This window comes from Leucopleurus acutus, assembly GCF_964270905.1.
Source record: "Leucopleurus acutus genome assembly, chromosome: 2".
Classification (NCBI taxonomy): Eukaryota; Metazoa; Chordata; class Mammalia; order Artiodactyla; family Delphinidae; genus Leucopleurus; species Leucopleurus acutus.
This window is the reverse complement of record NC_139143.1, coordinates 89,929,357-89,945,574: the sequence shown is the minus strand read 5'-3', so window position 1 is coordinate 89,945,574 and position 16,218 is coordinate 89,929,357. Positions and strand designations below refer to the sequence as shown.

Sequence of the window (16,218 nt, the reverse complement as noted above, 5' to 3'; positions counted from 1 at the left end):
ATAAAATATTGAGGTGGGAGGAAGGAGGAAAAGAGCCAGTAAATTGTTATCCAGGAGACAGATATTATTGCTGATGTTGTTATCATATCCTATAGTAGTTCCAGTTCTTCTTTTTATAGCTACTGTTATCTTCCTTTGCCTGTAAAGTTATTCTTAATATAAGCAAATGAATGTACAGTTAGCCAGCTACCAGACTGTTAAAGCTAATTCCCTAGTGAACAAGGTTTTGAAGTAGGTTCAAAGACAGTTGTGATAATGGTTTTGTCAACAGAGCATCAAGAGTAGTATGATTCAAGTTTGTCATCAAAAGTGTCTAAGTAATACATTTGTGAGAGAGGAAGAATCAATGAGATAGATTATTGGGGTAAGGATTCTTAGACAGGAAAAAGTAGTTCAAGAGGGAAGACTCAAAAAAACAAAGCCACTATTCTCTTCCATTTATCTTTTTTTAAAATCTTTTATCTTATCTGTAATTGTATCCTAAAGTTAACTTTCTACCATGAGAAGACTATTTTTCCAGCTGGATGAGAAAAGAGCATTAACTCTCCTGTTCTCTGCTATTCTCTGCTCACTTAGCCTTGAAGCTTGGTTTATAGACTAAGTCAAGTCAAAAGTATTTATTAAGGAGTTGTTCTCATCTCAGAATTGTGCTATTTGAGAATTAAAGTGTATGAAACATATACTCTACTCATGAGCTTGCAGTGTAGTTAAGAAAGCTCTTACCTCTGGTCATGGGCAAACTCAGTAAAAGTACAAAGTATATATACAGTGCTAAATAGAATATAAATGTTTTGGAAATTCAGAGAAAGGAACTTTGGTGTGAGCTAGAGTAGTTATGAAAAAAGATTGAAATGATGCTACGTGATACATAAGATGTTAATAGGTGATATAAAGCAGAAAGTCACTTCATGAAAAGAGGGATCCAGCTTGAGAAAATAAATGCTACCTTTCTTTGAAAATACAGTAAGAAAATTATCCTGACTAAAGAATATTCAGTAGAAGTAATGGGAGATAGGATTCTAGAATCAAAATCAGGGAAGCAACAATATGGATGAACATTGAGGACATTATGTGAAGTGAAATAAGCCAGTCACAAAAAGACAAATACTGTTATGATTCCACTTACATGAAGTATCTATAATCAGATTCATAGAAAAAGAAAGTAAAAAAGGTGGTTATCAGGGGCTGGGGGAGGAGAAAAAGGGAAGTTGTTGTCTACAGGGTATAGAGTTTCAGTTTTGCAAGATGAAAAAGGTTTGGAGATATGTTTCACAATAATGTGAATATACATAACACCACTGAATTTTAAAACGGTTAAGATGGTAAATTTTATGTTCTGTGTTTTTACCACAATAAAAAACTAGAGAATCAATGTCATGCTACAAAGGGAATTGTAAGATAAAATGCCAAAACATCTGTACTTTAACTCTAACCCCTATAGCTTACCCTGGAATGTAGTGAAAGGAAAACAAATATGACTGAGAGAGCCCCAAAGGGAGAAAAGTAACTTGTTATTTTAAATGATTGCAAGGATCCAAAGAAATTACACATCAAGATACTACAACAAATGTGATTTTGTAATCAATATTAATGTTCTTTCAGGAATGATGGAGAGAAACACAACAGAATAGATATATAATTTTAAAGAAGGGAAGAGTTGGATTGAGAAAAATAAAGATAGATGAACTTAATGTCCATTTTCACAAAATTCTAGAAAGTCATGGTATGAAGTCTTTAGAGAAGAATCAGTGATCATGAAGAGCCAGAAAGGGTTCCTAAGAACAAGTTCTTGGTGGATAAACTCTAATGATCTTTTTGGATCGGGTTAATAATAGAGGGGAAGAGATTCCATGAACATAATTACATAGTGTTCAGCAAATCATTTGACAAAGTATTTCAAAATGGAAGAGTAGGTCTTTTGCTTCCTCCAAGCTGGAATACCAGGGATCATATTTACCATTCCTCTTGAAACAAACAGATACACTGTGTTTGAAACAATGGTTTTCAGAACACTGGACAAGAGGCAATGAAGGACTGTAATCTCTGAGAGATGGGACACAAGCCAGGTGAACCCTGTGTTTGCCCCAGCTTGCTATCTTGATAGAGTTTCCAGTCCACTGCACAGGAAGGGGACCTGAGGCAGAGTGCAACAGATTCCTTGAGGAGATGGAGCTGTGATTCCAAGGAAACTAAGATAGCTAGTGTTCACAGGAGAGTACTAGAGAGGAGAGAGCTGCACTGGGATCCCAGGAAAACCCCCTGGAGTGTTCAGCAGAATGAAGGAACTACCTGCATTGAGGGAAGGACTCATCTGTGAGGGATTAAAGGGAACAATTTATGGTAATCACATAGGACCAGGAATAGTGTCTGGTTTCAGTAGCCTGACTGGAAAAACTCCTAATTTATTGTGCACCAAGTAGAGTACTCAGGAAAGTCCTGCCTCAGTAGAGGTGGATAATCTACAAAAATATCTAGCAACCAACAAGGTAAAATTCATAATGTCTGGCATCCACTCAAAGATATCGTGTATGCAAAGAAGCAGGAGAACATGACCTATCATGAAAATAATCAATTGAAACTAACTTTGAACTCACAGATGTTAGAATTAGCAGACAACATTAAAACAGTTATTATAACTATATTCTATACATTCAAAACGTTAAGTAGAGACATGGAAGATATAAAAACCCAAATAAAACTTCTAGAAATGAAAACTGCAGTGTCTGAATTGGAAAATAAATATACCAAATAGGATTAATAGCAGATTAGACATTGCAGAAGAAAAGATTACTGAACTAGAAGATATAGCAATAGAAATCCAAATGAAACAAAAAAAAAGAATCTTATAAAAATGAAAAGAGCATCAGTGAACTGTGTAACAACTGCACGTAGCTTAAAATATATGAAATTGGAGTCTCTGAAGGAGAGGACAGAAATATGGATGAAAAAAAAAATTGGCCACACTCTTTCCAAACTTGATGTAAACACCATACTCACAGATCCAAGAAGCTGAATAAACTTCAAGGACAAGAAACGTGACGAATACTTCCCCCAAGGCACGTTGTACTCAAATTGCTCAAAGATAGTGATAAAGAAAAAAATCTTAAAAGCAACCAGAGGGAAAGCACAAGTTAGCCAAAAAGGAGCAAATATAAGAATGACATCAGAGTTCTCATTGGAAACAAGACTAATATCCCTCTGAACATAACTATAAAATAGCTAAACAAGTTTTTTTCAAATCAGATCTACAGCATATTAGTTAATACATCATGACCCAAATGGGTTTATTCCATGTATGGAGGCTTGATTTAACATTGGAAAAATCAATCAGTGAACTGTTAAAGAAAAACCATATGATCACCTCAATAGACAGAAAAATCATTTGACAAAATCCAACATCCATTCCTGGTAAAACTCTTAGCAAACAAAAAACAGAAAGGAACTTCCTTAACCTGAAAAAGGGCATATATGAAGAACATATATCTAGCATCACAGTGAAAAACTAAAATCCTCCTAAGTTCCTCTAAGGTCAGAAACAAGACACGGATGTCTGTTCGCTTCACTTCTATTTAGCCTTGTATTGGAGGTTCTCCAGTGCAGCCATACAAGAAAAAGAAATAAAAGACATCCAGATTAGAAAGAAAGAAGTAAGCTACCTTTTTTTTTTTTTTTTGTAGAGGATAATTGTTCTCTATGAAAATCCTATGGAGTTTCTCAAAAATTAGTTACTAGAACTAATAAGTGAATTTAGCAGGGTTACAGATAGAAGATTAATATATTAGAGTCAATTGTATATACTAGCAGTGAACAATCAGAAATTGAAACTGAAAAAATTGCCACTTATAAATATTGAAATATTTAGGGATAAATCTTGCCAAAACACATAAAAGACCTGTACACTGAAAACTAAAAATCATTGCTGAGAGAAATTAAAGACCTAAATAAATGGAGAGACTCACTTTATTTATGGTTCTGATAATTCAGCATTGTTAATTCTCCCTCAATTGTTCTATAGTTACGCAATCCAGGTCAAAATCCCTGGAGGCTTTTTTGGGTAGAAAATTAATAAGCTCTTTCTAAATTTCATATGAGAATGCTAAGAACCTGGAATGACCAAGTTTGAAAAAGAACAAAGTTGAAAGCCTAATACTACGTGATTTCAAGACTCATTATAAAGCTATCATAATCAAAACACTGTGGTATTGGTGTAATAGATAATAATAATTGATAGCCAAATATATGAAAAAATGGGGGGGAATTGATTTTGACAAAGGTACAAAGAGATGCAATGCAATGCAATGCAATGAGAAAAGATAGGCTTTTCAACAAAAGGTGCTAGAATAATTGGATTTCTGTATGCGTATACAAAAATCAACTCAAAATGGATTATAGACCTAAATTTAAAACCTAAAAATATACAATTTTTAATAGAAAACATAGGAGAAAATCTTTGTGACCTTTGGCTAGGCAAAAATTTCTTAGATATTATACCAAGCATAATCCATAAAAGGACAAATTGATCAATTGGTCTAAAATTTAAAAACATAAGCTCTTTGGAACAAACGTATAGACACCAAGGGGGGAAAGCGGTGGGGGTGGTGGTGGTGGTGTGATGAATTGGGAGATTGGGATCGACATGTATACACTGATGTGTATAAAATTGATGACTAATAAGAAAATAAATAAACATTAAAAAATATAAAAACATAAGCTCTTTGAGAAACATTTGAAAGGAAATGAAGTAAAATGATGAAAAGTCAAGTCACAGACTGGAATCTTTGCAAAGTATATATCTGGTAAAGGACTTGTTTCTAGGTTATATAATACTCAAAACTCAAGAATAAGATAATATACAACCAGTTTAAAACCAGGCAAAAGAGTTAACAGACACGTCACTTATATCTTCAAAGAAGAGGGAAGGATGACAAATAAGCTCATGAAAAAGTACTCAACATCATTAGCATAAATTAAAGCTACAATGCAATTCCACTACACACCTATTAGAATGTCAGAATTTACCCACACCTGAAGATGTCTCTCTAATTTCTGGAGTTCGGACTTTTTGTGTGGAGATACAATGCTTGGAGCATCTTATAATTCTGAGGAGAAAGTCAAGAAAATCATGGAGATTCTGATTACTGGGGAAAGAATTAGAAACAAAATCTCCTGCCTTTACAAATGTAGCAGAGAAAGAAAACATTTTTATTGTTGAATAAGCATTAAACCAGACTACAGTTTCCATCACAGGCAGATTGCAAAGACAGAAAGAAATCTTACCTTTCTATATAACCAGGCAGATATATCAGTTACATACATGTTCTGAAGATAAATGATAATTTATCCTTCTGTAAAAGTACAGTTGACCCTTTTTGTTTTCTTTTCTTTCTTTCTTTTTTATTTATTTATTTTTGGCTGTGTTGGGTCTTTGTTGCTGCATGCGGGCTTTCTCTAGTTGCGACAAACAGGGGCTACTCTTCACTGCAGTGCGTGGGCTACTCATTGTGGTGGCTTGTTGCGGAGCACGGGCTCTAGGCGCATAGGCTTCGGTAGTTATGGCTCACAGGCTCTAGAGAACAGGCTCAGTAGTTGTGGCACACGGGCTTAGTTGTTCTGCAGCATGTGGGATCTTTCCAGACCAGGGCTCGAACCCGTGTCCCCTGCATTGGCAGGTGGATTCTTAACCACTGTGCCACTAGGGAAGCCCTACAGTTGACTCTTGAGCAACACAGGTTTGAACTGCATGAGTTCACGTATACGTGGATATTTAGCAATAGTAACTATTGGGCTGGCCAAAAAGTTCATTCGGTTTTTAAGTAAAAATAAAAGACAGTTTTCGTTTTCACCAAGAACTTTATTGAACAACGTATTCACTGTTTTGTTCCACTACCTTGTGCCATTTTTCAGGCAGCTTCATAATTCCATCTTTCCAAAACTTTTTATCTTTTTTTGAGCAAAGAACTATTCCAGGTGCCTTTTACAGTCTTCCAGGGAATGGAAAATTTTTTCATTAAGAGAATTTGTAAAGACCAAAATAAATGGACATTGGAAGGTGCAATGTCTGGTGAATATGACGGATGAATCAGAACTTCCCAGCCAAGCTGTAACAGTTTTTGCCTGGTCATCAAAGAAATATGCAGTCTTGGGTTATCATGATGGAAGATTATGCATTTTCTGTTGACTAATTCCAGATGCTTTTCATCAAGTGCTGCTTTCAGTTGGTCTAATTGGGAGCAGTACTTGTTGGAATTAATCATTTGGTTTTCCGGAAGGAGCTCATAATAGAGCTCCCTTCCAATCCCACCATATACACAACATCACCTTCTTTGGATGAAGGCTGGCCTTTGGTGTGGTTGGTGGTGGTTCATTTCACTTGTCCCACGATCTCTTCCATTCCACATTATTGTACACTATCCACTTTTCATCGCTCATCACAATTTGTTTTAAAAACGGAACATTTTCATGATGTTTAAGTAGAGAATCAAATGTGGAAATGTGGTCAAGAAGTTTTTTTTTGCTTAACTTATGTGGAACCCAGACGTCAAAGTGATTAACATAACGAAGCTGGTGTAAATGATTTTCAACACTTGATTTGGCTATTTTGAGTATGTTGGCTATCTTCTGCGTGGTATAACGTTGATTGTTATATCTCAATTAATGTCTCGATTTGATCGCTATCAACTTCAACTGGTCTACCCAACCATGGAGCATCATCCAGCAAGAAATCTCCAACATGAAACTTCACAAACCGTTTCTGACATGTTTGATCAGTCACAGCACCTTCTTCATACACTGCACAAATCTTTTTCTGCATTTCAGTTGCGTTTTTACCTTTCTTGAAATGATAAAGCATATGCCGAAAATGTTGCTTTTTTCTTCAATCTTCAATATAAAAATGGCTACACAATATTCACCAATTTTGATTTTTTTTTTTAAATGCATGCTGATATGACAGCTGTCACAATACAATCTAACAAAATTGTTTTGAATGAAGTTAGACAACTAAGCGCTCCTAGAGCCATATTATGGAAAAATCTGAACAACCTTTTTGGCCAATCCAGTACTACAGTAGTACGCAGTCCGAGGTTGGTTGAATCCATGGATGTGGAGGAACTAGGAATACAGAGGACTCAGGGATACTGTACTCGAATTAACCCCCACTTAGTTTAGGGATCAGGGGTACTTTCTTGACAACACCATTTGCTATACATAGTACCTTCACATGGTGATTGGGGTGGCCATCTGTGTTAATTGCCTTTATCCAGTGGAAAAGTAATACTTCTGTATTTATGACAAAGGGGTAATCAGAGCTTGGAGAAAGGTACCTAAGCTAACCTCCCACAGTGACAGAGAGATTGGGGTGCTATCTTCCTTGATGTTTATATTTCAAAGTCATGGCTCCCAGGCCTTTTAAGAAAAACATTCCTGGATTGTAAAGCTGGCAAGAGGTTTACGAAGCTTTTAAAAAGATTTTACATACATATCAAAGGGACTCAAGGCAGTGACCTAAGAATAGGGAAAAAGGGATAAGGTCTTTTGGCACCAGGAAAAATTTAATATTTTTTCATTAATCTTTAAAAACCCAGAGATCTGACAATGTTTTACTGCTGAATTAACCAACCTTTGTTACCATCTACCTCTGGGCTTTTTGTTATGTGAGATAACCCCAACTGTTTATGTATTGATAGTATAGGTATCCTCTATCCTATAGGAAAGTCATCCTAAATTATTTGACCCCTAAAGGCAGAGGAAGATGAATTTTCCCCAGCCCCCTTATGTTTCACGACAAAGCCTAAACCATTGAAGCATACCAGAAATGTTCTGCCTCCTTCAGTTTATCTTTTAAAAAATGCATTTGAATCCACAATACACCCACATTTGTTTCAATATTTTTTCTTCCCCACCAAAAAACAACTTTTAAGATTTGAGAAAAGATGTGGGGAAAGGCAGAGAGGGGCAGATCTTTTGGAAAGGTTAATAATTGTATATTTTAATGTATCATCTTTTAGAACATAATTTCCACTGAGTGTCTTTAATTTGATTTCTAACCAGTCTATTCTAAGACATCATTTAAACATTAAGAGTATAAATGAAATGGAAGCTTTAAGTAAATTATTTTTCAAGCAATCTGAGGTTTTATTATGAGTTACTTGTAGTAGTCCCTAATGCAAGCCTTTAGCATTGTAACATCTATCTGTAGTACCCTGGACACTGCCACTGCTAGTTGTGAAAAAGAATAGACAAGTCGGCAAGTCTCACTTGGTAAACATAAAGGATTAAATAAAGAACATATTAGCTTGGTAGTTGGTTCTTTTAGCCTTACCATTTCTCCATAGATACTTAAATGTTTCTCCTCAGGTTTTGTTGACTGTTCTTTCTGTAAAACTTTCCTATTTGGTGGTTACTGCCAACACTTATGTTGAGATGACTTCTGGCACCGTGACCTCCTCTGAATGTCTTGTCTTTGTAGATAAGAGAAAGATAAAAGAGATGTATGTGAGCAGCATTTAAAAATAGCTCTAAAAAGTCAGCAAGACATCCAGTAAAACTGAAGTACTAAATAGCACCTTTTTATATACTTACAGGCCTTTGTCAATGCCATTTGTCATCTATTATCTCTAACTTTGAACTATAGTTTTAAAAAATCCTTATTAGGGCTTCCCTAGTGGCGCAGTGGTTGAGAGTCCGCCTGCCGATGCACGGGACGCGGGTTCGTACCCCGGTCTGGGAAGATCCCACATGCCGCAGAACGGCTGGGCCTGTGAGCCATGGCTGCTGAGCCTGCGCGTCCGGAGCCTGTGCTCTGCAGCAGGAGAGGCCACAGCAGTGAGAGGCCCGTGTACCGCAAAAACAAAACAAAACACTAAAAAAAAAAATCCTTATTAGAGGAAAAAACATCTAGTAGTCTGATAGCTAATTTAGATTAGACTTTCCTCAACTTTTGCAGCAAAGATCACACTTCTCCAATTGTTCTATTTTTAAAATCCAAGTTAAAAATCTTGAATTTAAGTCAGTAGTAGTGTACCATGTCCTTGACATGAATTGTTTAGCTATATTACTGTACTTTTAAACATTTGTTATAAATTTTAAATATATCTGTATATCTATAGTCTAGCCTCTGCTCCCTAGGGATTATTTGACTTTCCAAGAAGTAGTTAGTCTTATTCCAAACCCCTACTTAAGGTCCAGAGGTGTCGTAAGGAGAGTAGACATGGAAGTTGTATTAGTTTCCTAGGGCTGCCATAACAAATTACCACAAACTTGGTGGCATTACAGAAATTCTATTCTCTCACAGCTCTGGAGGCCAGAAGTCTGAAATCATTTTCTTCTGAAGGTGTTCCTTGGGTGATGGGACCTTAACTTCAGTCTTTGGCTCTGCCTTCACATGACTTTCGTCCCTATATGTCTCTGGGTCCAAATCTCTCTCTCCTTTCTCTTGTAAAGGTAGAAGTCGTTGGATTTAGGGCCCATCCTAAACCCAGGATGATTTCCTCTTGAGATCCTTGACTAATTATATCCCCAAAGACCCTATTTCCAAATAAAGACACATTCTGAGGCTCCAGATGGACATGAATTGGGGGGCGTGGGGACTGTTCAACCCACTACAGTAGTATTAAGATTATTTTTTAAATGATTGTTTAAAAATAATAACACCACTTTCTGTTATCTAAAACTTCCACAATCACTATCTTATTGATTTTTATAACTTGTGTGTTTATGTGAGGTACTTCTATAGCATCCCCAATGGAAAGGAATCATTTTGCAGGAAACTGCATTTTCTCTCTATTCCTTCACTTACTCCTCTCCCAAGTAGTGAGAAGATTAGAATGAGCCTGATACATTTGCCCACATTTAACCAAGAGACATGGAACTGCTCAGAACATAGCTCTCCTGGACATATTTGTGCCCAGAACACAAAGAGCTTGTGCTTCTGATCTCCATTCAGTAAGCTGACCCAGCAGAGTCTCTTGCTATGTCCATCCAAGTCTGTTTTCAGTTCTACCTTCTCTGCCTGTAACCTGGTGAATAAATCAGTCAAGCAGATCTCAAGGTCTAGGATCAAAGTGAAATTAGAAGCACTGTCACTCTCCATTCTAGCTTTATCAGTTATAAAGTTGATAAGCAACCCTCCTTTACCCCAGTGCTGTGTTTTTACTCTGTCATCCAGAACTATAACAGTAAGCAGAAAAGATATTAATGTGCCTATTTTTAAAGTAAGTTTAGCTAGAATATTGTAAAGGGATTCTTCACCAAAGCCTAGTAAGGCCCAGCCATTGCTAAGATCAAGAGTTAGAACCCAGATTTCCTGACTCTGTATAGCTGTTTCTTTAAGCTTACTTTGATGACCCCCTAATAGAATTCAGATTAGAATTTGCCCAATTATAGTATATAATATTCTTACCTATAGTGGTAAGAATCATTTTGTAAACTATCATTTTTAATTTCTAAGTTACCACTGTGGCCTGCAGTGTTTATGGAAAGGTATAAACATATGCCTTCATATAAACAATGCTATTACCTATTGGACTTCTCTGGTGGCGCAGTGGTTAAGAATTTGCCTGCCAACGTGGGGGACATGGGTTTGGGCCCTGGCCCGGGGAGATCCTGTATGCCACAGAGCAACTGAGCCTGTGCTCTAGAGCCCGCAAGCCACAACTACTGGAGCCCGCATGCCCTAGAGCCCATGCACTGCAACTACTGAGCACACGTTCTGCAACTACTGAAGCCTGCACACCTAGAGCCCGTGCTCCACAAAAAGAGAAGCCACCGCAATGAGAAGCCCACACACTGCAACAAAGAGCAGCCCCCGCTCGCCACAACCAGAGAAAGCCCATGCGCAGCAACGAAGACCCAATGCAGCCAAAATATCCCCGAAAAAAAATGCTATTACCTATTAAGAGAGACTAATTATTAAACCTCCTGTAAATCCATAATGTTTCTGAAACCTTTATTTAAATTTGCAGTACCTGCTCTAAGAACTGCAAAAACTAATGTATTAGGAGTATGTGAAGGTCCTTGCTGTGTCCAAATAATGTGCTTTACTTGTTCCTTCAGTGTTTCTTAATAAATATAGATTAATTAATTTCTAGTTATACTATGAGATCTCCAAGCTGCCAAAACATATGATTGATATTATATCTGAGTTTTAAAAGAAGGTCTCTAAAAAATTCTGAATTGGTTTGTTTTATGCCATTTTACAGTTTGTTGTTTTATGTGTTTCAGGCAGGTATATGGGATTTGCTTTTTAACTGCCTTATTTCAGAGGTCTAGTTGTTCATCTTACTGGATTTTCTTATGCACTCTTCTGGAATATTTTGTGTTTCTAATCATTTGAATGGATGAGGTTCATTTTCTGGTGTGTTTTTCATCAAACCTGCTCAAAATAGGTCATGGGTGTCCTCTGCCATTATAACTGAGATCACTTGATCTTCTTGTTGAATTCTAATTGAAACTCATTTTCCCCTTTTATTTTCAGATACTTGTATCTTCTGTTCTCCAGTGATGACCTTTTACCTTTAGACCACTGGGTATTTAATACAGAGGCTCACCCTCTGCCTGTGTTACATTTAGCCAACACCACACTTTCAAGAAACCCTGCTGTTCGATGAAAGCAGCTGCAGAAAGACCATTCTCACCTGTGTTTTGTTTACATGGACCACTACAGAAATTAGTCTGGAGAGGGGCCTTTTGAAAATCTGGACCTCTTAAGTCAACCTGGCAGGGTGAAACGTGACTCTTCCCTGCAAGACTTTTCAACTTGTAGATGTTTCAACTTTGAAATGATTCCATTTTATACCTGACCAAAACATATTCTGGTGTGTGTAGGACAGAGACCTGATGTGCTTTGATTCTTAACAAGATGGTCACGTGAGAAATTATGCCTGTTACTGCTTATTGCTTTTAGAGTCCTGGAATCTGGAGGCTAGATTTCCTGAGAAGAAGCCAAGAATGTGGAGCACCTTGCAGGAGTTGGAGATGGCCTTTGGAACCAATTATATATTTGTTTCCTCCCAAAGTGGAGCAGCTCTCAAGTCAAAATATTTACACATTGTTTATCCCTTTTTTCTCCATTTTTAATAACGGAATGAATTAAAATAAATAAGAACAAAAGAACGGTGTAACTTCATCAGCAGCAAGAAGACTCAAAAAGGAAACAGAATACCTATCCCTGTCCGAATTTTCAAGTTTCGTATTAGATGACCAGACTGGCAACCATTTCAAATCTCAGTCTATCTATTCCATTGAAATTCCTTGGTTAAATTTGTTTTCTCTGGAGGCATGATCTCACAAAGAATACTCTTCAAGTCTTTGTCTCCATATAGAATCATTGAAACTGCTATTTATCATAACCACTACTTACGAACCTGGGTTTGGGATTTTGTGCATGTTGTTCAGTCTAGTGTTGGTAGCATGACAAAAAGTGGGGACAATGCCGCAGTTTGTTGCCTTGAAACCTGTCCTAAGAGAAAGCCTTGGTTTTGTTGGTAGGAGATTATTTTTCCAAAGCAGCAAATCTACCAAGTAAATTTTATCTACTTTAACCTCATTACAAACTTAGTAGAATCCCTTGATTTACAACTCTCTTTATGTGGCTTGGCAAAATTCACTGTACTGTCATGCAGCTCTGAATTTACCTTGAGGAGGCAAATTACTTTTACAATTTACTAAATCAAAACCAAAATATAGTGAAACTTCCTTAACTATTTTTGGGACAGGGGATCCTTTATTATCCCATTAGATGAGGGAGCTTTTCACAAATATTTTATGTAAAAAATAAATTCAACTTTTTTTTTCTCCAAGGGTATTTACAAAAATTCAAAGAATTAATCAGAATAGCTTCAAAATAATTTTTAGTGATTAAATGTGGTATAATTAATTATATTACACTAAACATGGGATATATCTAAGGGGCTTTCTCTTACCATCAGTAGATTTTGCAATGATATTTCTTTTTAAAGAAATTATGATTTCTCTATATTGGGAGGGGAAGAACTTAAATTTTATCAAGAACTGTAAGATAAATATCTGACTTAATAAATTTTCTGTCCCTTGAATTTATGTCGCAGTGCAAGACACTTTTTCTTCCTTACCTTTAATACAGACAGCTTCCATTGACAGTAATAGTTGGGAGTAGTATTATTAGTCTAGTATTTACTCTGAATTTGAAGATTTCATGAAACAGTGTGCAGGAAGCCCACCTTAGAGTTCTGAAGGCTTATTTTCTTATTTTGTTTACTCTTTCATTAGCATGTGGTAGATTTAAATTGGAAAAAGATTTAATAAATTAATATAATTAAATATGTTTTAAGGGTGGTCATCTTACATCACACATAGTCAAGCAGTCCTCACAGTTCAGCAAATGATCCATAAATGATAACCACCTCAAGATTTTCAGTATACATAGAAAGTAAGGATGTAGAGCCAGTTGCATTATTTAAATCTTTAGGAGAGTTAAATTTTATACATATTTTGAGACTATAATACCTTTTACTAGTTGAAAAATTAAAATTTTTAAATGAAAAGTGTAGATGACTAACTTTAGAAGAGAAAGGGGAAAGTATTTGGTTCTCAAAACATGTTAGCTTTCCTCCTGAAAACAGCAGAAGCCCACTTATGGGTCACTAAAAAGAATGAAAAACTTGCCTTGGCAAAAGACCCAGAACAGCTGTAGAGATGGCAGTGAACCCTCCCTCACTTCGTTTAGAAGAATGCTGAGTAAAGGGGCCTTCTTGGTTCCCCAAGAACTTCTCAAGGAATGAAAAGACAGAACCCCCGCCCCAAGTGCTCTGTTTGTGTTTCTCGGATGACTGGAGCTCGGGAGAAGGCAGAGAAGTGTACAGGCATGGCCAGTTCTGGTACAAGCAAAAAGCTTGAGGGAGACAAAGGAAGAGTCTTCTTCATCATCTCCTTACCTTCCTTGTGAGAAGACTAGCGCTTATGAGTGTGCTTCCTTTTTTTGTTGTTTTTTCTTCTCTGAATACCAAAGGCAATTAAATTTAAGTCAGCTACATATGACCTGCCAGTGTCATGTTTTATTTTTGTTATAGATTAAAAAAATTATTTTCTCCAAGATCCATCCTTATTCCATAGTATCCCATATTCTGCTAGTTTCCAAGAACATACTTTACTTTATTCTGTCCTTTACAGTCCTTTGCATTTTGTAGACCTTATTACTCAGGTTAAATACTCATTACATTTATAAGACCTTCTGCAGAGAGCCCAGAAATGCTCCTTTCCAGGTGCCTCCTCAAAAGCAGACACATTACTTCGTGCCTTTGGCACAGATGTGCAGAGTAGATAGATCATTTGGTATATAAGAAAAAAGAATAGAGATGCTGAACACCCCCTCTACCTTCTATATTTATTTTTCTTTTAGAATTTTAGGATCATACTTTTTGGTTCAAACCAGTATAAAGTTGTTAAAGCCAAGAGAATGTGGTCCCAATCAAAAAGAAGTCTTGGTGTAGAAAAGTAAGTACCCAGTCACAGGGTTCTTACTTTCTCGTGGGTTGCACAGATATGCTCTTTTATGTCTCTCTGACACCAACTTATTCTTGTCTTTGAGCAGATGTTTATATGTAAAAGCAAAACCTGGATATTGAAGGAATATATTCCTTCTGTGGAATATTGACCCTGATTCTCTATGATGTCCTCTAGGACAACCCAGGGCTTCACTTGGTAGATTTTAACCAAGCAGTTTAAAATTTGATCATTAACTTCTCATCTTCATTCTCCATTGCCAAAGTCTTTGTCAAAACTACAAATTTGTTGCTAAAAGGTTGTGCTCGCCATTCTCACCATGGAGTTTCTCCTTAGGCCTGGATTTCTTTGAATGAATGAGTGAGTGAATGAGAGGGTGAGTGAATAAACACAGGGTACCTAATATGTGCCAAGCGTTGTGCTAGCTACTTTCAAGTATTAGAACTTTTTGTGATTCCAGTGGCATTTTCTGTATAAGAGTTGTTCATACCATTTTAAGTGTTTTCCAGTATGATTCATGTTATAAAATCCTTAATTTTGTATTTCATTTAAATTAAATAAGGAAAGAAATGGTTTATAATATATTTTAAACAATGTATTACTATATAATACTAACAGCTATAATTGTAGTTAATAAGTCTCTTGGAAAATGTCAAAGAAATACTTGATTTCTGATGCAACTTTAACTAAAATATCTACTTTAGAAATAAAAACATTCTTATTTTGCTATTATCACTTTAATTACATAATTAAAAGTTAATGTTTTATAGAAATGCTGATTATTTTATATTCAAAAATTTTGTCACATAATTCATGGGTAAAATTTGCAGTTGTGAATTGTTCATGCTCTGCTATGGTTCCTAGTAATGGTCCCATGCTGTTAAATATAAAGAAAAATATACTGAAATATTTCTGAGTTGCTAATAACAGTTCCTAGTAATGGTATCTTGAGTTCTTATTTTTCTTTAGGTTTCCTTACCCTCAAATTGGCTAGCTCATATCTTATCCACTCTTTACATAGATACATACATAAATACAGTTGTACACAGAGATTTTTAATACTGTCTCTGTCTGCTAATTAACAAACACGGTTGTTAACGTGTTTTTGGCTGCACAAATTCTAAGCAGAATATTTGAGGAACCAAATATGATCTGGAGATATTTTAATGCACTTACTTGGTTCAGGAACATTGGTGAAGATGATTTTTTGTTCCTTCAGCTCATTCAGATCACACTCTTTGTGATCTATCATGGATCAGCAAGCTTCCTCCAGAGGGCTAGATGATAAATATTTTAGGCTTTGTGAGCCATGCAGTCTCTATCTTTACTACTCAGTTCTGCTGTTGAACTGTGAAAACAAGTATAGACAATATATAAAGGAAGGGGTGTGGCTGTGTTCCAATAAAACTTTATTTACAAAAACATGGAGGGCTAGATTTGGCCTCTGGATCATAGTTGTTAACCCTCGATCCCCATTTAAATTTGTATAAGACCCTATAATCTTTGACCTGCATCTTTTATCTGTGTTTTGAGTACATAATTCATTTTTAGAGCAAAAACAAGATGTGTGTATGTATGATTGTATGTATTTGTGTAACCTAAAGCTATATATTTTGTTGTCTTGAAAACAGCTATACTCTACTGGAGTCTGTTCAGGTTTCAATATGGTACAACTATCTTGAAAGAGGCATTTTTTTGTTCATGGGGTATGCTATCAGTCCTTATTCCTTGCCTTGTCAT

At 36.2% G+C, this 16,218-nt stretch overlaps 1 protein-coding gene across 1 annotated transcript in view; it reads left to right on the top strand.

Moving 5' to 3' along the window:
- The window catches only part of MAN1A2 (mannosidase alpha class 1A member 2), a 164,119-nt gene extending 149,138 nt beyond the window's left edge, over window positions 1-14,981 (top strand). Inside the window, exon 13 of the mRNA XM_082834021.1 lies at window positions 11,474-14,981. Within this exon, the coding sequence (XP_082690147.1) occupies window positions 11,474-11,606 (133 nt within the window). The 3' untranslated portion in view covers window positions 11,607-14,981. The remainder of the gene's footprint in view (window positions 1-11,473) is intronic.
- Window positions 14,982-16,218: the final 1,237 nt, after the last annotated feature.